This window comes from Pseudophryne corroboree, chromosome 1, assembly GCF_028390025.1.
Source record: "Pseudophryne corroboree isolate aPseCor3 chromosome 1, aPseCor3.hap2, whole genome shotgun sequence".
Lineage (NCBI taxonomy): Eukaryota > Metazoa > Chordata > Amphibia > Anura > Myobatrachidae > Pseudophryne > Pseudophryne corroboree.
In genome coordinates this window covers 869739987-869762586 of record NC_086444.1, presented here as the reverse complement: position 1 = coordinate 869762586, position 22600 = coordinate 869739987, and the positions used below count along the sequence as shown (strand labels likewise).

At 46.7% G+C, this 22600-nt stretch overlaps 1 protein-coding gene across 4 annotated transcripts in view; it reads left to right on the top strand.

The window, feature by feature from the left end:
* The window catches only part of LOC134914279 (poly [ADP-ribose] polymerase tankyrase-1), a 571272-nt gene that overhangs the window by 140247 nt on the left and 408425 nt on the right, over positions 1-22600 (top strand). For all 4 annotated transcript variants that reach the window (XM_063920036.1, XM_063920037.1, XM_063920035.1 and 1 more), the window contains exon 3: positions 3086-3181. In XM_063920036.1, the coding sequence (XP_063776106.1) occupies positions 3086-3181 (96 nt within the window). The remainder of the gene's footprint in view (positions 1-3085; positions 3182-22600) is intronic.

Genomic DNA, 22600 nt, shown 5'->3' with positions numbered 1-22600 from the left:
GGAGAAATACCGTTATTAACGGTAATTTCTTACCATAACGTATATTTAAGTTACAGGCTCTGTTCTAATTGCCCATACTTGAATGGTCAAATTGGATAATATCTGGTCACTTGACATGTAGACTAAATAGTCAGTATGCTCTTGGCTTCCCTGGGGCTACTTCTTGCAGAGAGTAGATGCCTAGCTGGGAGTATAATTAGTGTTCCCGCTAGGAAGCGGGAAGGGTGCTGGGGCAGCATGTGCACACTCAAAAAGGTGATGCAGCTGACCAGGGAGAGGGGTGCGGCACCGTCCGTGTCACTATTGGAGGGCCAGTGCAGCCCCTGTTAGCATCACAAAGGGGGGCGTGCCCGGCCATCGACATCACTAATGGGGGTGTGCGTGCTGGGCTTCCCCCAACCTCTCCCCTTAATGTGAATAGATGCCATGCAGATCAGCAACGACAGGCTGTTTTAGCAGGGAAATTGTAAAAGTGCTTGCTAAAACCGCCTAGCGTGCAGAGTAGTATAATACGTTTATTTATATAGCGCTTTTTCTTCAGTAGGGCTCAAGGCACTAATACTAGTCCCACTGTATCAAAGAAATGGTATTGAGATCCTGGTGTTTGGGATGGCACCAGTTGGAAGACCAACAGTGGCATCCCGATAGTCAGGATACCAGCACCATTTTATATACGTATGCTAACCCCCCCAACCCTAACCCTTCCTACCAGCAGCCAACCCTAACCCTGCCCCATTAGTACTCAACCCTAACCCTCCCATCTGTAGCCTAACCGTAATTGTACCCTCTTAGTGCCCAACCCTAACCCTCCTAGCCCCCAGCGGCCTAACACCACCCCTCCCCCTTCTAGTGCCTGAACTTGACACCCCCCCCCCCCCCCAAACCCTCCACACCCCTTAAAGCCTAATCCTATTCCTCCCTGGAATTCTTACGATCGGGATGTCGACAGTCAGGATTTTAGCACCGGCATTGTGAGCATCTTCTGACCAGTGTCTGGATTCCGGCATTGGTATTCCGATTGTTGGCATCCTGGCAGCCGGTATGCTGACCTGATCCTGTGTCAAATCGCATTTGTCTTCCTAATGTTTAACGCTAGTGGAATCATGTAAAACGGATATGAATTTTGAATCCATTGGTATCAATGTCCTCTTACCATTGAGGTCATTTGTGTTGCCTTCTCTGTTTAAATTAATTATACTTTACTGTACATAGAGGGATCCAAACACAAATAAAGATTATACATTACTTGAATCCGAAGGGAAAGATGGTTTTGCCCAAATGAGTTTACTGTCCAAAATGGCGGGGATTATTTTTAAACACAAAGTGGAATAACTATTGTTGTTGGTGTTAAAGTGCGTGTGCACTACTGAATAAAAGTGAATGCATTTGGGTCGATCAAGTGTCCTCTGCTCCATTGTTATCACCAGTGCTTAAAGTGGTCCTAGAGAGGTGTTAGAACGCAGTAGTGAGCTCCTGCCGCCAGCTTCCGCTGTGCAGGGAGAACCGGGCGCAGCTGGTAACACAATCTCAGCGGGCGCCCAGCATCTCCCTGCGGCGCCGGAACACATCGGGTGAGGTGAGCCGGAGGAGGCGGAACTGCGTTCCATCTCCAAGAGGAACTGAAGGAACGCAGTTCCGGCTCACTTTAACCCCTGGCTATCACATGAGTAACTGTGATCTCATTTCAGATGCAGTGACACTGTCTAGAACACAATGTTTTTCTAAAGCTCCTTTAGTGAAATGCAGCAATAAATGTAAATGCAGTCTCTCATGGAAGAACAGCTCCAGAGTGTTTGTTATCACAATGCTGAATGCAACTTTTCCCATTCATTGCTGAGTCTCTCTGTGGGAGGATCATAACACTGTAATTTTCTGCCTGGAAAAGATCGGCTCAAACACATATTATGTACATGGTTTCTAACGCTGCCTTGCTCATGATCCTGTCCTTATGCAGTCACAGGTGACTAGATACAATGGAGTAGATTTACTAAGGTGGGAGTTTTTTTTTTAGAACTGGTGATGTTGCTCATAGCAATCAATCAGATTCCATCTATTATCTTCTACATGCATCTAGATAAATGTTAAGTGGAATCTGATTGGTTGCTATGAGCAACATCACCAGTTCTAAAAAACAAAAACCTCCCACCTTAGTAAATTTACCCTAATGATTAACATTAACTCTTATGGTAACACATTGGTAAGACATGTGGCAAACTCTTTGATTTGCTTGTATCTAATTTTATATACCGCCTTTCTGCAACATTTTATTCTTTAGGGCAGTCTTTAAATATCAAAATTCTGTTGCAGTAAACTGCTTCTTCGAAAGCATTTTATCGCTGTTGTGCTGTTTGATAATACCATGTAATCTGTTTTTATTTACTTTTGTTTCTGTTTATTTTTTCTTCTATGTTATTACAACTAAAAACATTTTAATACTTCCTTTGTGCTTAGGACGCTTTTACGGAAACATACATGCCTTGCTCTGTGTATCTGTATAAAGCATATCTGTGATTTCAGAGATGTCATCATTTTGTATCCAATAACCGTGTTATAAAATGTTTTACAAGAAAGTAATAGGCAAGATGTGCTGAGAACAGAGAGTGTACTGTACCTATTTTCTCCATGTTTGGATTGCCTGTAAGGATTTTCTGGTAGTTTAGCCAGAATGTTTGAGCATTATTTGCAAGTTAAAGATAGCAGGCATGAGTGCCAGAAAATGAGTCATGTCGATTGAACCGGCATCAGATGCCACATGCAGCCTGTGTGTCAACATGAGCCAGTGTGCTTGCTGCTTCTCGGTTACACTTGCTTATAAGAAACAGGGGGAGGGATGAGAGAAACTCTATCGCTAGATTACCAGATTTCTGTTTGTGATGCAGAGTCACGTGCTCTTCGCATACCTTGACTAGTCAACTTGTTTTTTTTTTATCCTCTCATTTGAGGCTCTGTTGCTGCCAGGGTTCCTAATAAACGGACAAAGGGAGGGAAATGGATATTCATTGTAACAGTATGCCGAGGAAAGTCTCTGCTGTGAGTAACCTGTGTTTTCCCGAGATCAGACGTTGTTTCTGTTTTCCTTGTACAGTACTGCTGCAGCACGGTGCAGACCCCAGCATCCGAAACACCGATGGCAAATCAGCCCTGGACTTGGCTGACCCTTCAGCAAAAGCCGTCCTTACTGGTAAGAGATGTACAATCTTTCTCTCCTCAACCAGCTTATAGTTTTTCTTTCTTTCTTTTGCTTTATTGTATTCTTCTATTGTCAGTACGTTCTCTTCTTTCTCTTCTGTCCTTTGTCATAAAAAAAGACACTTGTTTACATTTTTATAATCCTGTTTGATATTCATGTCATGATCTGAATGTGAGTTATCTAGAAGAAATAGATTTTAACCCTTATTGAGCTACCTTGTCTTGAGACTTCATTCAGTTTCTCAGTACACACATGCTATCAAGGCAGATTGTATGCATTTACTTAGATTAAAGTAGATAAATCATATCATTTATAAAGCTGTAAAGGGGGATCTGTTTTCTTTACAGGACTGTGTTTTAGTGGGTGTTACATCTTTGACGAATGCAGAATAATTTGCATTATATTCTGCAGTCCTAAGTAGGAACAGTTTGTGTCTAGATACACACAGCACCTCTTGCAACCCTTTTCCCCCTTTTTCTCTCGGGTATGCCTGCACTTTACTTTTGTTACCCCTTTCCGATATTTATGGGCCATAACGCAGGATTGATTGCAAAGCTTTCTAGACTGTGGATCTTTGTTTCAAAGCTTTTCATATGACTGGTGCTGTCTATTTATACAACCTATATGATCCAGCAAGTGCTGGCGAATGAAATGAGTAGAACCTCTATTCCCATCCCTAGCAATTTGTCACCAAGGATATCCAAAGCATATTCGAAAGTGAGCAAAGCGTTCGTGATATGCTACATGGCCCGAGGGAGAAGACAAATGTATTTTTCTCTGAACAGTCTGTCTAGTAACACTCTGCATTTGATTGTGTAGGATTCTAGAATATTGGTGGTTCATGTGCTGCTTTCTGCTATTGGCTGTGATAAATAGCTGCAATTGTGCTGCCACCTACAGTGCTTAATGTGGCATACTAGAAAAACTTCTCTTCAGCAGTGCATATTTTATGGTTGTACGGGGCAGCAGTAAAGTGACATTGAGTTCTAAACAGATCTTTCTAGGTACATGGAATATATTTAGTAAGCGGTCTTAACGGCTTCATCTTTTGTGTAACCACTGGTGGCAATTCAGTGTCGCCAAATGTCAAAGTATATGTGTACACAAAAGAAATCTCAGGCTTTTGAGCAACTCACTGCTTAGAAAATGTTACGGATAGTCGGATTGTTCTAATTGTAAAGCACAACGGAATGTGCTGCGCTATTTAAGAAACTGTTAATAAGTAAATCTAATGGACAAGAAAATCTGTGATGTAGCATGTTCATTTCAGAATGTAAACCTAGTTTGGTCCTGCTTTGCAGTTTGTAGTTTTTGTCTAATTTTGCAACTTTATAATAAAGCCTTTGGGAGTCTGCTAAGCTGAATATACCACAAATAATGGTGCCCATACACTTGTGCGATGCCCCGCGATGCGACATCGCGGGACATTGCACCGGCAGTTCAGGTGCGATGAAATCGCACCTGAACTGCCAAAGTGATTACCATGCGATAGATCGCATGGTAATCACGTGATGGGAACGCCACCGCCGAGTGGGAGCGGCCTCCATCCACTACGGCGGGTGCCCATCGCACATGCGATCGTACTGCTATTCGATAAATATAAAGTGCAGCACATACTATCTTGAGACGTGAGATTCGACCGGCGTGCCCGCGCATCGCGTCGAAAGGTACCTAAAATGTGCATTCAATCCTTCGATTTCTCTCACAGATGCGGTCGAAATCGAAGGTTAGCACCGATTATCTCACAAGTGTATGGGCACCATTAGTGAGATTTGTCTTAAATAAAATTTACAGCTCAGAGTGCAGAGTGAGATGCCAAGGTTTGCATTCATCTAGGCAACAGATGTTTTGTGGACAGTGGATTCATACTTTGTTGTAATGTAAGTGATGTGGCAAACAGATTAACACCTTGTTTGAGTGACTTGTCTTTTGCCCCTGTTAAATTAGCATTTTAGAATCTTCAATGAAGCTATAGCTTGTTGTAATAGAGATTTCTGCAGCGGGGTACACTGGGATTCCACAGGGAATACATCGGGGTGTAGAGTTGGGCCTTAATCCAAGGCACCAACAGGCTAAAGCTTTGACTGTTCCCAGGATGCACTGCACCACCTCCTCTATAGCCCCGCCTCGAGGCACTGAAGCTCAGTTTGTAAGTTGGTGCCTTCAGAGCAGGTCACTAACAGGTGGGGCTGCGCTCGGCAGCCCTGAAAAGAGCTTTTTAAGAAGACTTCAAGGGCCGCAGCACTGTTTATGTCATTCTGACATTCTGTGCTGCTGCTCCATCACCTCCCCAGCAGCGCTGCATACTCCCGTGGCCGGGTTCCTGGGTACTTGCAGCAGAGGCGCACCGGTCTTCAGGCACACCATCGCTGACGATCTCCTGGATCGCGTGGCTGCACATCAGGGAGGAGGTAAGAGGGTCCCCCAGGTGGGACCCGCCGGTAAATCGCGGTCCCAGGAGACGGACCGCGCCGCTGGCTTGGACACTGTACTGCACAGGGACCCCACTATATCCACCAGGGCAGGGAGCACAGGTCGGATTTACTAAAATCTGTTTTACATAGGCTCCACAGTACCCGGTGGTGAGGACCAGCATAGGGGATAAGGTGCTGACCTGTAGCGCCTCTCCCAGCTCCGGGCGCCATCTACTGCTGGTGTTCCCGCCCTGGAGCTGCATTTCACTCTCTCCCTCACTCCGTGTCAGATTTTGGTGCCATCTTTACACAAGTAGCTGGGCTGATCTCCGGGACTGCAGGGCACTGTCTCCTCTGTAAAGCCGCCTGTCTCATCAGCGCTGTGCATTTACAGGCACTTAAGTATTCTACATGTCTTTTTAGACAGTGTTAGTTAAGAACAAGTGTACTGCTACCTGAATATTTAGTACAAGTATCCTGTGATATACATCCAGTATCTACTGTGCATTGTTATATCTATATACATACATATCTATATGTAGTTTTACTAGTCCAGTGCAGTTGTATTGTTTATCTGTAATAACTTCTGCATTGTACCTGTGACTGAGTGTGCCTGTAGCTGCCGTGTTGATATCATTCTAGTGTATCACACGTTTTGCATCACTATTTTCTGTCCCCTGGGGGGCTAGATGCGCCAGGGTCTCATATCGCTCTCTATCTATCTATCTATCTATCTATCTATCTATCTATCTATCTATCTATCTATCTATCTATCTATCTATACATATACACAGTATATACTGTTTTTTTTTTTACTGTGTATTTCAGTCACCTCATACCGCTTTAATCCTCTGTTTGTGCCCTGTATTTACTGTCACATAAATTGGGGTTATTTGCAGGTATTGTGTTTGTCTGGCTATATTGTACTGTCACGCTGTAAGGCTACATTCGCTATAATGTCTGCCACAAAGGCAGGAAATCTGCGGGCGCTTCTGCATCCTGCAATGCTGGCACCAAGGATTTACCTGAGGGGGAAGTTTTAGCTGATGGTTCAGGCACTGGGTGCCATACATCTCCTAGTCAGTCTGCGGCACCTGTGGTCAATCAGAAACCACCTTGGGCAGCATTCGCTTGTGACACGTTTTAACTACAAGGACAATATGTGCCATTGCAGCCACATATTATCCGTGTAGTTAATCCGCCCTGGGCGGACACTCTGTCTACCCAGTTACAACAATTAAATCAATCTTTGGTTAGACAAGTGATCCGTCAGACACTGATGCAGTGGCTTCGGATGAGAAATCTACAACCCAGGTTGATGTTCCTGACCTAGTGGAGGCTATTAAGCTGATTCTCCAAATTGATGATGAGATTGATCCCACTACTGCGTCTAAGAAACCTGTTAAGGTCAAACGTCAGAAGGTTACTAATGTAGTCTTACCACATTCTGACCATTTAATTGACCTACGTCAGGAATCCCTGTCGTCTCCAGGAAATAAATTTTCCTGGTCTAAAAAGATGCTAGCTCGTTATCCTATCCCTGCGGAGTTGAATAACAAGTGGGAAACTCCACCACCGGTGAACTCTCATGTCGCCCATCTTGTGGTGTCATCTACTCTGCCTGTCACCACTGTCACCTCACTGAAGGAACCGACGGATAAGCGTATGGAGGGATGCCCGAAGCCTATTTACTCTCTTACCGGTGCTGTACATAAACCCACTATAGCAGCCTCCTGGGCCGTAAAAGGAATTGAACTATGAGTTCAGGCAGTTGAGAATGAGCTGCCTCAGGATATTTCTGATACTGCCAGACAATATCTGTCTCATATTACCACAGCCTCCCACTATATTCAGGAGGCGGCCTCTGAGGCAGGTGTAATGGCAGCCAAGGCGTCTACTAAGTCTATACTGGCTCACCAAATTCTGTGGTTGAGGTCCTGGAAGGTGGACCTAGACTCCAAAAAGACCTTTGAGGTGCTCCCTTTTAAGGGAGACATCCTTTTTGGGGAGGATCTGAATAAGGTTGTGACTGACTTGGCAACTGCTAAGACTGCGTTTCTCCCAAGTACTAATCCTTCCTTCTGCTCTGAAGGCAAAGAGTACCACTTTTTCGTTCCTTTCGACCTCCAGGGAAGGAAAAGGTTCAGGTGTATCCGAGATAGGCTCGTATTTCCAAATCCACTAAGCCCAAACCTAAACAATCCTGGGCCGCCTGTCAGCCTGCTTCCAAAGAAGGCAAGCCTGCTGCATGACTGGGTGGGCCTCTCCATGGGGGACCCCAGGGTGGGAGGCCGATTCTGCAATTCGCCCAGGCATTGTTAAAGACCACTTTGGACGCCTGGGTGCGGGAAGTTGTCTCTCACGGATGTGCAATCTCTTTTAAGAGACGTCCCCCGCGCCAGTTCTGCTCGCCGGTTATCCCTTCGGATCCGTTGAAAGCGCAAGTTCTACACTTGGTTGTGCAATACCTCCTGGACACAGGAGTGGTGGTGCCGGTACCTCTGTCCTAGAGAGTCAGTGGATACTTTTCGACTCTGTTTCTAGTTCCGAGTCCAAATGGGTCCTTCCGGCCTATACTCAACCTCAAAGTATTGAACAAATTTGTGAGAGTGTCCAAATTCCGTGTGGAAACTCTGTGCTTTATTGTACTGGCCATGGAACCCAAAGACTATATGGTATCCCTGGACATGCAGGATGCTTGCCTTCATATACCTATTGCCGTCTCGCATCAACAATATCTGTGGTTTGCTATTGGCAACCTCCATTGTCAGTTCCAGGCCCTGCCATTTGGACTGGCCACAGCCCCTCGGCTCTTCACCAAGGTTATGGCTGTGATAATCGCCCTTCTCCGCCGTCAGGGAATCAGGATCCTGCCGTATTCCCAATTCCTACAGGCCCACGGGTGGCTCATCAACTGGAAAAAGTCCTCGGTGGTCCCTGCTCGGAGCATGGTGCACCTGGGCTGAAGCTTCAGGACAGGATCAGATACTTCCTCTCTCGCCCAAGAGTATCGATACACTTGGCGATGCAAGTACTAGGCCTCATGGTGTCTGCTTTCGACATGGTAGAGTACGCTCAATTTAATTCCCGCCTTCTGCAGAGGTTAATCCTTTCCAAGTGGGATGGCCTGCCCCATCGGATCAGGTCTCAAATGATCTCCTTGACTTTGGAGGTTCGTCTGTCACTGAGCTGGTAGCTACAGTACCAACAGTTGAGCAGGGCCCGTCCCTTCTGGATCTCCAACTGGGTCCTCCTGACAACGGACACCAGTCTGTGGGGTTGGGGCACGGTGTTGGAGCAACACTCTCTCCAGGGTTGGTGGACCAGGGAGGAATCTCTCCTCCCGATAAACATTCTGGAATTGCGGGCAGTGTTCAATGCGTTGACGCTTGTCCAGCCTCTGGTACAGAGCAGGCCTGTTCAAGTACAATCAGACAATGCCACAACGGTGGCGTCCATAAATCATCAAGGCGGCACTCGAAGCTGCATGGCAATGTTGGAAGTATCAAAAATCCTCCGTTGGTCTGAATGCCATCTACCAGCGATATCGGCAGTGTTTATTCCTGGAGTCCTCAACTGGGAAGCGGATTTCCTCAGTTGTCAGGACGTTCACGCCGGAGAGTGGAGTCTTTATCCGGAAGTCTTTCAACTCCTAGTGGACAAGTGGGGCCTACCAGATGTGGACCTGATGGCGTCTCGACACAATCACAAGGTTCCGGTCTTCGGAGCAAGAACAAGGGATCCTCAAGCAGCGTTCGTGGATGCAATGGCAATTCCATGGAACTTTCAAGTGCCATACGTGTTCCCTCCAGTGTCACTCCTGCCCAGGGTACCACGGAAGTTCAAGTAAGAAAGAGGAATGCTACTTCTAGTCGCTCCAGCGTGGCCCAGATGGTATTGGTTCTCAGACCTGCAAGGTCTATCGATAGAGCGTCCTCTTCTACTTCCTCAGCGCTGAGACCTCCTCGTTCAGGGCCCTTGTGTCTATCTGGACCTGGCCAGACTGGCTTTGACGGCGTGGCTCTTGAAGCTTCACTCCTGAGGGCCAAAGGATTCTCCAAGGCAGTTATTCAAACTGTGTTGAAGGCCCGCAAACCGGCTTCTGCACGGATTTATTACAGGGCCTGGAACTCTTACTTCACATGGTGAGCGGCTAAGAATTATGATGCCTATTTGTTCAGAACTTCCTGGCTTTTGGCGCTTCTGCAACAAGGCCTAGTTTTAGGCCTTTGTCTGGCCTCCCTCAAGGTTCACATATCTGCTTTGTCGGTGTGGTTTCGGAGAAAAATTGCATCTATTCCTGATGTTCATATTTTCACGCAGGGTGTTTTACGGATTCAGCCTCCCTATGTCCCTCCTGTGGCTCCATGGGATCTGTCTGTTGTCTTAAATGCCATACAAGAGTCTCCATTTGAACCTCTTGAGTCTGTGGACCTTAAATGCCTTAAGCTTAAGGTTGTGTTTCTGCTTGCTATTGCCTCTGCTTGGAGGGTGTAGGACTTAGGCACTTTGTCCTGTCGTCCACCCTTTTTGATTTTTCACCGTGACTGGGCAGTTCTTCGAACTCGCCCCAGTTATCTACCTAAAGTGGTATCATATTTCCGTCTTAACCAAGAGATTGTGGTTCTGGCTTTTATCTCTTTTGGTTTGTCCTCCAAAGAGTGGTCTTTGGATGTGGTACGGGCGCTCCGCATATACGTAGAGAGGACTGCCTCCCTCAGGAGGTCAGATACCCTTTTTGTACTTTTTGGTTTTCACAAACGTGGCTGGCCTGCAAATAAGCAAAGCTTGGCCAGATGGATTAGAATGGTGATTGCACAAGCCTATGAACAGGCTGGTCTTCCAGCTCCTGCTGCTTCTAAAGCCCATTCTACTCCATCTGTTGGACCTTCTTGGGCAGCCTGCCCAAGAGGCGCGTCCGCTGAACAATTGTGCAAGGCAGCTACGTGGTCCTCCGTGAACACGTTCATTAGGTTCTATGCCTTTGATACTTCCACCTCCCAGGATGCTTCCTTTGGACGCCGGGTTCTTGTGACCGCTACTTTTCGACCCCTCAAGACGCTACAATGTTACAAGGTGCATATATGGACAAAAAAAAATGTGTAATAAATAACCACTTGGTTTTATTTAGAATAATTCCTTTATCAAAATACCAATTGAAAATAAAAGTATCCTAAAAACTCTTTTACTTTTTAAACATATAAAAAATTCTCATGTACATACATTCCATCAATGCTTTTAAATCAGACATACAATGTTGCAATATATTAAAAGTCATGTGACTAAGCTGATGTGCACATATAAGTAGGTTTTAAAAACTCAATTAGTTCCCATTGATTCCAGACTTAGTCCCTTGTAAAGAAACAAAATGAGCGTTGAGCCACTGTCCCAAAGTGCCAATGCTGCTCTGTTGGTGTATGTATGCAGCTTACCAGTCTGGCTCTTTGCGAGACGCTGGTATCTTCCTCCACCGAGCACGGCGGTGGGTGATATCCGTCTTTCACCTGTTTTCGTCGACTCCGGCTGCTGGTCACAAAAGCTCAAAATGCTGGGGCTGCTTGTATGTGGACGTCTGCAAGTCTGACTCGTGCCGTCAGCTGGTTGGCCGCGTCTTCACTTATGGAGACCCAGCTGGCGGTTCAGGTGTACAGAGTTCTTTTAGCTGTCCTTAGCTCCCAGCTTAGTGAGCAAATCCCAATAGGAAATGGAGTTGTGGAATAATCAGCAAATTCCTCTAACGCGTTTTGCTGTTGGTCACAAAAGTTGGATGGATTTGGCAGGAGGGCATCATGTAGCTTATCACTACTGTGGATTGCCAGTGAGTATTTTAAAAATGTATTTCTGTGCTGGCTTAGAATAGTACAACATTGTGCTTTAAGAAATATAGAGAACTGCTATAAGTTATGATTGTATCGTTTCTGGAAAGCAATGAAGGATGAAAACAAAAACCCTAAATAATTATTTTTTTGCCTTTCGTTGCTTTCAATATTTCACTCTTTCTTTGGAAACATTTAATATATTTACCTTTTGGGTTTATAAACAAACTTTTTTCCACAGGCATAGCTGTGAAAGTGGGTGGTCTTCAGGTTGCCGACTGTCGGGATACCGGCGCACAGTATACCGGCGCCGGAATCCTGACAGCCGGCATACCGACAGATATTCTCCCTCGTGGGGGTCCACGACCGCCCTGGAGGGAGAATAAATAGCGTGGCGCGCCACCTTGCCCGCAGCGAGCCCGCAAGGGGCTAATTTGCGCTCGCCACGCTGTCGGTATGCCGGTGGTTGGGCTCCTGGCGCCGGTATGCTGGTCGCCGGGAGCCCGGCCGCCGGCATACCATACTACACCCATGAAAGCAAATGTGCCACCTGATTATATCACTGCGGAAAGATTTGGAAGATTTTATGTAGTGTAATAAAATGATTACTGTCCAAGGTGCATATTCATTTAGCTGCCGGAATGTGTCCCAGTGGCTTCCATACATTAAATGTAGGAGGCAGATTCTGCTCGTAGCTTACACAGAAGTACGCAAAATCTGCCTACAGTAATAGGTGTATATATGCGCAATGCGAGCTGCTAACTGCAGCTTGCCGCTAACTGAAATCACCCCTAAATGTTTTGTCAGGTGGGATCCTCCCTCTGATTTGTAAAAATCTGAAAGTTTAATTACCATTTGTTATTCCATAACTTCTCACTAGTTATAATTGAAAGGTCTATTAAAAGCATTGGTTGACTCCATATTCTATTCTCTAGTTTTTTTGTTTTGTTTGTTTGTTGAAACTATCTACATCAGAGCTGGCCAAACCAGTCCTCGAGATCTACCAACAGTTCACATTTTCCAGACCACCTAGCTAGTGCACAGGTGTAATCATTACTAATTAAGATGTGCTGCATTTATTCCTACCTGACAATTCTACAGATCTCCAGGAGACCTGGAAAACATGAACTGTTGGTAGATCTCGAGGACCGGTTTGGCCAGCCCTGATCTACATGATATAATGACACAGTTTGAAATTATTCATATATTTTCAACCCAACAACATCCGTTGACCAACAAGAATGCCTGTGAAAATGTTGGGTTTTAAGTGCAAAGGTTAATGATGCTTTGAAGTTGTCATCTTCAAGTTCTGTCTCTGCTCGTTTAGGAAGCTTAGTACTTGTAAACTTAGTACAGGAAGGCAGGCCTCAACCAAGGAAGACCTGCGCAGTGTTATGTGAGGCCATCTCCTTTTTGTTTTTTTCAATTGCCATTGTAATTGTGTTTTAAAGACTCCAAGCCAGTAGTTTAATGCTTTGGAAAGTAATTATTTTGGCTGGTGAATGAAGTAATGACGTGTCTGCAGATTAGGTATTGATGTCATCTGGGGATCACAAGTATGCAGGGCATGAGAGGTCCCAGGTGAGTGCCATACGAGAGCATTTATAAACCAGTAACATTAATCTGTGGAGTGTATTCTTCTGTCTGTAGTTCTGTTGATAATATATATTTGCTGATTGGTATGTCTCATATTTTCCACTTTGCTTTTCTTTGCCCAGTTTATTAAAGCAGGTGTCAGGGTGTTTTTCTTCATTTTATATTTTAAATCTGTGGCATGGGTATCCTTCTAATCAACATAATTCTCTTTTTAAGTAGCTTGCCTTCAGTTACTGTCAGAAATGCAATTGATTTTACCTCCGAAGCGCCCATGCGATTGACGGGACTGGTGTGAAAAGCTGCATTGGTTGACACCTAAGCAATTACATGTGGGTAGTTTGAAAAGCTGCACAAATGATTGCCATTCGCCTACATTGTGTGCAATGATTATCTGGTGTAGATAGTAGGCAACTTACAGCTATGTTTGATGACTGCACACTGGATGAATTTACGAGGTACAGCTGTAAAAAGTATTATTGCTCAATTTTGTTAGAGATACATTGTTACCAACAATGTATTTACTTGTATTTTTGTCAGGGCTTTTAGTTGAAATGATAAGAACCATGGAGGTGTTAAGATCACATGAAGACTAAACGCTTCACTACATAACTGGGTAATATTATGTTCTCTATAAGGCCTGATGTGAAATGGTCTACTAGTAGGAAAGTGTGCCTTGATTCAATACCATTTGTGGCCTGTTGTGCTCTGTGTAAATTTTAGATGTCTTAATGTATGTATAGATTAGTCCATAGTTCTTGGTGTTACCTGAGGAGCACCCGCAGGAGATAGGGTAAAAAGTGATAAGACCATTTTTGTAGTTAATGAAATTCTACCCACTGGAGGTGCAATCCAAATTTTGATCCGATTGTCCATTTGGGCGTTATTGTTCACGCAACACAAGCCACGCATCCGTGATGACGTCATTATGTCAACCCCCTTTTCTCTGACGTCCTAGTGGATGCTGGGACTCCGTAAGGACCATGGGGGGGGGTAGCGGCACAGGGCACAAGAATAAAAGCTTTAGGATCAGGTGGTGTGCACTGGCTCCTCCCCCTATGACCCTCCTCCAAGCCTCAGTTAGATTTTTGTGCCCGAACGAGAAGGGTGCAGGCTAGGTGGCTCTCCTGAGCTGCTTAGAATAAAAGTTTAATTTAGGTTTTTTATTTTCAGTGAGTCCTGCTGGCAACAGGCTCACTGCATCGTGGGACTAAGGGGAGAAGAAGCGAACTCACCTGCGTGCAGAGTGGATTGGGCTTCTTAGGCTACTGGACATTAGCTCCAGAGGGACGATCACAGGTACAGCCTGGATGGGTCACCGGAGCCGCGCCGCCGTCCCCCTTACAGAGCCAGAAGAGACGAAGAGGTCCGGTGAAATCGGCGGCAGAAGACAATCCTGTCTTCAGACTAAGGTAGCGCACAGCACCGCAGCTGTGCGCCATTGCTCTCAGCACACTTCACACTCCGGTCACTGAGGGTGCAGGGCGCTTGGGGGGGAGCGCCCTGAGACGCAATATAAATGATAATACCTTAGGTGGCAAAAGAATACATCACATATAGCTCCTTGGCTATATGGATGTATTTTAACCCCTGCCATTTTTACACAAAAAAGCGGGAGATAAGGACGTCGTGAAGGGGCGGAGCCTATCTCCTCAGCACACAAGCGCCATTTTCCCTCACAGTTCCGCTGGAAGGACGGCTCCCTGACTCTCCCCTGCAGTCCTGCTTCAGAATCAGGGTAAAAAAGAGAAGGGGGGGCACTATTGGCAGCAAATGACAATATAAACAGCAGCTATAAGGGAATAACACTTATATAAGGTTATCCCTGTGTATATATATATATATATATATATATATATATATATATATATATATATATAGCGCTGGGTGTGTGCTGGCAGACTCTCCCTCTGTCTCTCCAAAGGGCTCGTGGGGTCCTGTCCTCTATCAGAGCATTCCCGGTGTGTGTGCTGTGTGTCGGTACGTGTGTGTCGACATGTATGAGGAGGAAAATGATGTGGAGGCGGAGCAATTGCCTGCGTTAGTGATGTCACCCCCTAGGGAGTCGACACCTGACTGGATGATCGTGTTCAAACAATTAAGTGATAATGTCAACACTTTGCAAAAAACTGTTGACGACATGAGACAGCCGGCAAATCAATTAGTGCCTGTCCAGGCGTCTCAGACACCGTCAGGGGCCCTAAAACGCCCGTTACCTCAGTGGGTCGACACAGACCCAGACACAGATACGGAGTCTAGTGTCGACGGTGATGAGTCGAACGTAATGTCCAGTAGGGCCACACGTTACATGATCACGGCAATGAAGGAAGCATTGCACATTTCTGACACTACAAATACCACTAAGAAGGGTATTATGTGGGGGGTGAAAAAACTACCAATAGTTTTTCCTGAGTCAGATGAATTGAATGAGGTATGTGATAAAGCGTGGGTTTCTCCCGACAAAAAACTGCTAATTTCTAATAAATTATTGGCACTATATCCTTTCCCATCAGAGGTTAGGAAACGTTGGGAAACACCCCCTAGGGTAGATAAGGCGCTCACACGTTTATCTAAACAAGTAGCGTTACCGTCTCCTGATACGGCCACCCTCAAAGAACCAGCTGATAGAAGGCTGGAAAATATCCTAAAAAGTATATACACACATACTGGTGTTATACTGCGACCAGCAATCGCTTCAGCCTGGATGTGCAGTGCTGGAGTCGCGTGGTCGGATTCCCTGACTGAAAATATTGATACCCTGGATAGGGACAATATATTGTTAACTATAGAGCATTTGAAGGATGCATTACTATATATGCGTGATGCACAGAGGGATATTTGCACCCTGGCATCAAGAGTAAGTGCTATGTCCATCTCTGCCAGAAGAACGTTATGGACGCGTCAGTGGTCAGGGGATGCGGATTCCAAACGACATATGGAAGTATTGCCGTATAAAGGGGAGGAGTTATTTGGGGCTGGTCTTTCGGACCTGGTGGCCACGGCAACGGCTGGAAAGTCCACCTTCTTACCCCAGGTCACTTCACATCAACAGAAAAAGACACCGTCTTTTCAAACTCAGTCCTTTCGTTCCCATAAATACAAGCGAGCAAAAGGCCATTCCTTTCTGCCCCGGGGCAGAGGAAGGGGAAAAAGACTGCACCATGCAGCCGCTTCCCAGGATCAGAAGCCTTCCCCTGCTTCTGCCAAGTCTTCAGCATGACGCTGGGGCTTTACAAGCAGACTCAGACTTGGTGGGGGCCCGTCTCAAGAATTTCAACGCGCAGTGGGCTCACTCGCAAGTGGATCCCTGGATTCTACAGGTAGTATCGCAAGGGTACAAACTGGAATTCGAGGCGTTTCCCCCTCGCCGGTTCCTGAAGTCTGCTCTGCCAAAGTCTCCCTCCGACAGGGAGGCAGTTCTGGAAGCCATTCACAAGCTGTATTCCCAGCAGGTGATAATCAAGGTACCCCTCCTACAACAAGGAAAGGGGTATTATTCCACGCTGTTTGTGGTACCGAAGCCGGACGGCTCGGTGAGACCAATTTTAAATCTGAAATCCTTGAACACTTACATAAAAAGGTTCAAATTCAAGATGGAATCACTCAGAGCGGTGATAGCGAACCTGGAAGAAGGGGACTATATGGTGTCTCTGGACATCAAAGATGCTTATCTCCACGTCCCAATCTACCCTTCTCACCAAGGGTATCTCAGGTTTGTAGTACAAGACTGTCATTATCAGTTTCAGACGCTGCCGTTTGAGTTGTCCACGGCACCTCGGGTCTTTACCAAGGTAATTGCCGAAATGATGATTCTTCTTCGAAGAAAAGGCGTATTAATTATCCCTTACTTGGACGATCTCCTGATAAGGGCAAGGTCCAGGGAACAGTTAGAAGTCAGAGTAGCACTATCTCAGATAGTGTTACGTCAGCACGGGTGGATCCTAAATATTCCAAAATCGCAGCTGATTCCAACGACAAGTCTTCTGTTCCTAGGAATGATTCTGGACACAGTCCAGAAGAAGGTTTTTCTCCCGGAGGAGAAGGCCAAGGAGTTATCCGAGCTAGTCAGGAACCTCCTAAAACCAGCCCAGGTGTCAGTGCATCAGTGCACGAGGGTCCTGGGAAAAATGGTGGCTTCTTACGAAGCAATTCCATTCGGAAGATTCCATGCAAGAACGTTTCAGTGGGATCTACTGGACAAATGGTCCGGTTCGCATCTTCAGATGCAGCAGCGGATAACCCTGTCACCAAAGACAAGGGTGTCTCTCCTGTGGTGGTTGCAGAGTGCTCATCTTCTAGAGGGCCGCAGATTCGGCATTCAGGATTGGATCCTGGTGACCACGGATGCAAGCCTGAGAGGCTGGGGAGCAGTCACACAGGGAAAAAACTTCCAGGGCTTGTGGTCAAGCATGGAAACATCTCTTCATATAAACATTCTGGAACTACGGGCCATTTACAATGCCCTAAGTCAAGCGAAACCCCTGCTTCAGGGTCAGGCGGTATTGATCCAATCAGACAACATCACGTCAGTCGCCCACGAAAACAGACAGGGCGGCACGAGAAGCAGGAGGGCAATGGCAGAGGCTGCAAAGATTCTTCGCTGGGCGGAAAATCATGTGATAGCTCTGTCAGCAGTGTTCATTCCGGGAGTGGACAACTGGGAAGCAGACTTCCTCAGCAGACACGACCTTCACCCGGGAGAGTGGGGACTTCACCCAGAAGTCTTCCACCTGATTGTAAACCGTTGGGAAAAACCAAAGGTGGACATGATGGCGTCACGTCTAAACAAAAAATTAGACCGATATTGCGCCAGGTCAAGGGACCCTCAGGCAATAGCGGTGGACGCTCTGGTGACACCGTGGGTGTACCAGTCAGTGTATGTGTTCCCTCCTCTGCCTCTCATACCAAAAGTACTGGGAATCATAAGAAAGAGAGGAGTAAGAACGATACTCGTGGTTCCGGATTGGCCAAGAAGGACTTGGTACCCGGAACTTCAGGAGATGCTCACGGAAGACCCGTGGCCTCTACCTCTAAGAAAGGACCTGCTCCAGCAGGGGCCTTGTCTGTTCCAAGACTTACCGCGGCTGCGTTTGACGGCATGGCGGTTGAACGCCGGATCCTGAAGGAAAAAGGCATTCCAGATGAAGTCATCCCTACCCTGGTCAAAGCCAGGAAGGATGTAACCGCAAAACATTATCACCGCATTTGGCGAAAATATGTTGCGTGGTGTGAGGCCAAGAAGGCCCCTACAGAGGAATTTCAACTGGGTCGTTTCCTCCATTTCCTGCAAACAGGACTGTCTATGGGCCTAAAATTAGGGTCCATTAAGGTTCAAATTTCGGCCCTGTCGATTTTCTTCCAGAAAGAACTGGCTTCAGTACCTGAAGTTCAGACATTTGTAAAAGGGGTACTGCATATACAACCTCCTTTTGTGCCTCCAGTGGCACCTTGGGATCTCAATGTTGTTTTGAGGTTCCTTAAGTCACATTGGTTTGAACCACTCACCACTGTGGACTTAAAATATCTCACATGGAAGGTGACGATGCTGTTAGCCCTGGCTTCAGCCAGGCGTGTGTCAGAATTGGCGGCTTTATCATATAAAAGCCCTTACTTAGTTTTTCATTCTGACAGGGCAGAATTGAGGACTCGTCCTCAATTTCTCCCTAAGGTGGTTTCTGCTTTTCACATGAACCAACCTATTGTGGTGCCTGCGGCTACTAGGGACTTGGAGGACTCCAAGTTACTTGACGTTGTCAGGGCCCTGAAAATATATGTTTCCAGGACGGCTGGAGTCAGAAAGTCTGACTCGCTGTTTATCCTGTATGCACCCAACAAGCTGGGTGCTCCTGCTTCTAAGCACACTATTGCTCGTTGGATTTGTAGTACAATTCAGCTTGCACATTCTGTGGCAGGCCTGCCACAGCCTAAATCTGTAAAAGCCCATTCCACAAGGAAAGTGGGCTCATCTTGGGCGGCTGCCCGAGGGGTCTCGGCTTTACAACTTTGCCGAGCAGCTACTTGGTCAGGGGCAAACACGTTTGCTAAATTCTACAAATTTGATACCCTGGCTGAGGAGGACCTGGAGTTCTCTCATTCGGTGCTGCAGAGTCATCCGCACTCTCCCGCCCGTTTGGGAGCTTTGGTATAATCCCCATGGTCCTTACGGAGTCCCAGCATCCACTAGGACGTCAGAGAAAATAAGATTTTACTTACCGATAAATCTATTTCTCGTAGTCCGTAGTGGATGCTGGGCGCCCATCCCAAGTGCGGATTGTCTGCAATACTTGTACATAGTTATTGTTAACAAAATCGGGTTATTGTTGTTGTGAGCCATCTTTTCAGAGGCTCCTTCGTTGTTATCATACTGTTAACTGGGTTCAGATCACAAGTTGTACGGTGTGATTGGTGTGGCTGGTATGAGTCTTACCCGGGATTCAATATCCTTCCTTATTATGTACGCTCGTCCGGGCACAGTATCCTAACTGATGCTTGGAGGAGGGTCATAGGGGGAGGAGCCAGTGCACACCACCTGATCCTAAAGCTTTTATTCTTGTGCCCTGTCTCCTGCGGAGCCGCTACCCCCCCCCCCCATGGTCCTTACGGAGTCCCAGCATCCACTACGGACTACGAGAAATAGATTTATCGGTAAGTAAAATCTTATTTTCTTTATCATCCACTAGGGGTCACTGGAGTACTCTTGGGATATGGACGGCTTCCACCGGAAGAAGGCACTGAATAAATTAATTTTTGAGACTACTCCTCCCCTCCATATCCTCGAGCACTTCAGTGTTTTTTCTGTGCTCGACACAGTTAGAAGGCATAGTGGAGCTCGTCCACGAAGTATTGGAATTTTTTTTTTAGTTCCTAAGTTTTTCTTCTTTTCAAGGATTTCCACGTCCTTTCCCCCCTTCTAACAGGCGTGGGTCAGGGACAGTGGAAGCGGCTGAGAACAGCCGTGAGTGTCGGACCTCTCTGTAAAGAGCTCCCTCACTCCACCTGCAGGCTGCCTGCAAAAAGCTGGACGGAGCTTGGATGAGAAGCCCCGTCATAGACTTTGGTCACGGTCCAGGTATGTTAGGGGCGGTCAGCTCTTGCTGCCGCTCCACTGTTGGGGATTGTATTGGGTACTCACCGCTGCCCGGAGCGCGTGTGCATGGGCCGCGTCACGGCTCCATGCGGCGCGCTCTCACTCTCCGCTCCCAGCATCTTAAATACCAGACCGCTGCTCCCCGGCGCCGCAGCAGCGCTGCCTGGCTACACAGACACTCCGCAAAATGTGTGTGGCGGGCGGGAGCGCGTGTGCATAGGCCGCTCCAGGGCTCTATGCAGCACGCTCGCTGCTTCCGCTATCCGCCCGCAGCAGCCGAGGAGTTCCCGCTGCCTGGGCCTACAGGTACAGGCCGCTCACACGGCCCTATGCAGACTTCCACAGGCCCCGACCCGGTGCTGTACACGGAGGTCGTGGGAGTGGGGGGGGGGGAGACATTGGCAGTATTTGGCATGCTTAATATGTTAATGTTCTCCTGTCTGTTCCAGGTTTCCTTTATTACATCTCGGCTAAGAGTGGTACTAGGGGAATTTTGGGGTCAGTTTTCTTATTGCTGGCAGGCACTGCACTTGCCTGATATATACCAGGAACTTTGGTGTTATTACTGAGTCGTGCAGTCTGTCTGTGTGTAGTTTGTATTGTCTGTCTTTTATAATGAGTAAGACACCAGCAAAATCTAAGAAACATTTTTCATGTCATGTCTGTAAGAGTGTGTTGCCTGATGGATCCACCACATGTACAGCATGTGTTGTTAATACAGCCATAAATACGATTTCAGAAGTAAAACCACCATCTCTGGACCCTCCATGGGCTTTACTTGCAGATGTATTAGTTGGTTTACAATCAGAGCTGGCCGCCTCTCGTGAAGAAAGAGAGGCGGCAAGATCTGAGTTTAAAATGAGACCATTTGAGTTACCAGAGTCTCAATCTGGTCAGAGGCCCACCTTGAGTGGAAAAGATAAATTTCCTTTTCCTAATAATTCTCCAGTCTCTGGGACACTAGACCTCACTGAACAGGAGTATGAGGAGGGCGAAATAGGGCAACAGTCAGATAGTGACGATTTTGACAGCCCAGGTATTGACAATCTCATCAGAGCAGTACGTCAGTCGCTGGAGTTTACGGAAACTGAGGAGCCCCTGACGAATGATGAGGTAGTTTTTACTAAACGACAGAGATCTCCGATGTGTTTCCCTATTTCGGAATCTCTTAATAAAATGTTACTGGAATCACGGAAAAATCCGGATAAACGGTTTTCTATTCCTCGTAGATTTAAATCGAGTTACCCGTTTTCCAGAGTCCATGACAGCTACTTGGGAGAACCCACCATTGGTGGATTCATCCGTATCCAAACTTACAAGGAAGTTAACCATACCAGTACCAACTGCTACTACGCTTAAAGACCCTGCAGATCGTAAAATAGAGGCTATGCTAAGGTCCATGTATACAGCAGCTGGAGTGCTGCTGAGACCTGGGTTGGTTGGCATTTGGGTTACTAAAGCTTTAATGGTATGGATAAAAGAGCTCAAGTCGGCTCTGCAAGATGACCATCTTATACTTCTCGCGGATCAAATCTGGGAAGCTGCTGAATATCTATGTACAGCTTCTACTGACGTCTGTCAGCTTACTTCTCGCCTGTCCTCATCGCTAGTCATAGTACGACGAGCACTTTGGCTGCGTTCTTGGCAGGCGGAGACGGAGGTTAAAAAAGGTATAGAGGCATTGCCTTATGATGGCGAGAAGCTTTTCGGTCCTGAATTGGACAAATGGATTTCTGAGGCTACTGGAGGAAAGTCTGTGTTTCTTCCATCGCCTACAACTATACCTAAACGGAAATATTCTGGTCCGGCGTTCAAATCCTTTAGAACTCAGCCCTTTCGTGGGCAGGGCACAGGAGCAGTCACGCCTGGTAGAAGAGGTCGGGGACGTAGTGCTCGACAATCCAATGCACGTCGTCAAGACACTAAGACCACTAACAAACCAGTGGCATGACGGGCTCCCAGCCCATCTCGGATCTCCAATTGTGGGAGCACGCCTTCAGAGCTTTCAGGGGGCGTGGCTGCAGACGTCCACAGATGGGTGGATCCGCAAGTTAGTATTAGAGGGTTACAAAATAGAGTTCGATTATCTTCCGACAGGAAGATTTTTCACGACAGGACTGCCTGTGTCGGACGACAAGAAAGCAGTTCTGCAGGTTGCCATTCAGTCTCTGCTGAATGCTGCAGTTGTAATTCCGGTCCCCGTGCAGGAACAGGGGCAGGGTTATTATTCCAGTCTGTTTCTGGTACCAAAACCAGATGGCTCAGTCAGGCCAATATTGAACCTAAAAGGTCTCAATCATTACGTCACTTACCACAGATTCAAGATGGAATCTCTCAGGTCAGTAATTGCAGGGTTAGAGCCGCAGGAATTCATGATTGCACTGGATCTCAAGGATGCGTACTTACACATTCCGATTTGGCCACCTCACCAGAGTTTCTTAAGGTTTGCGATAAGGCGAGACCATTACCAGTTTCAGGCTCTCCCGTTTGGCCTCTCATC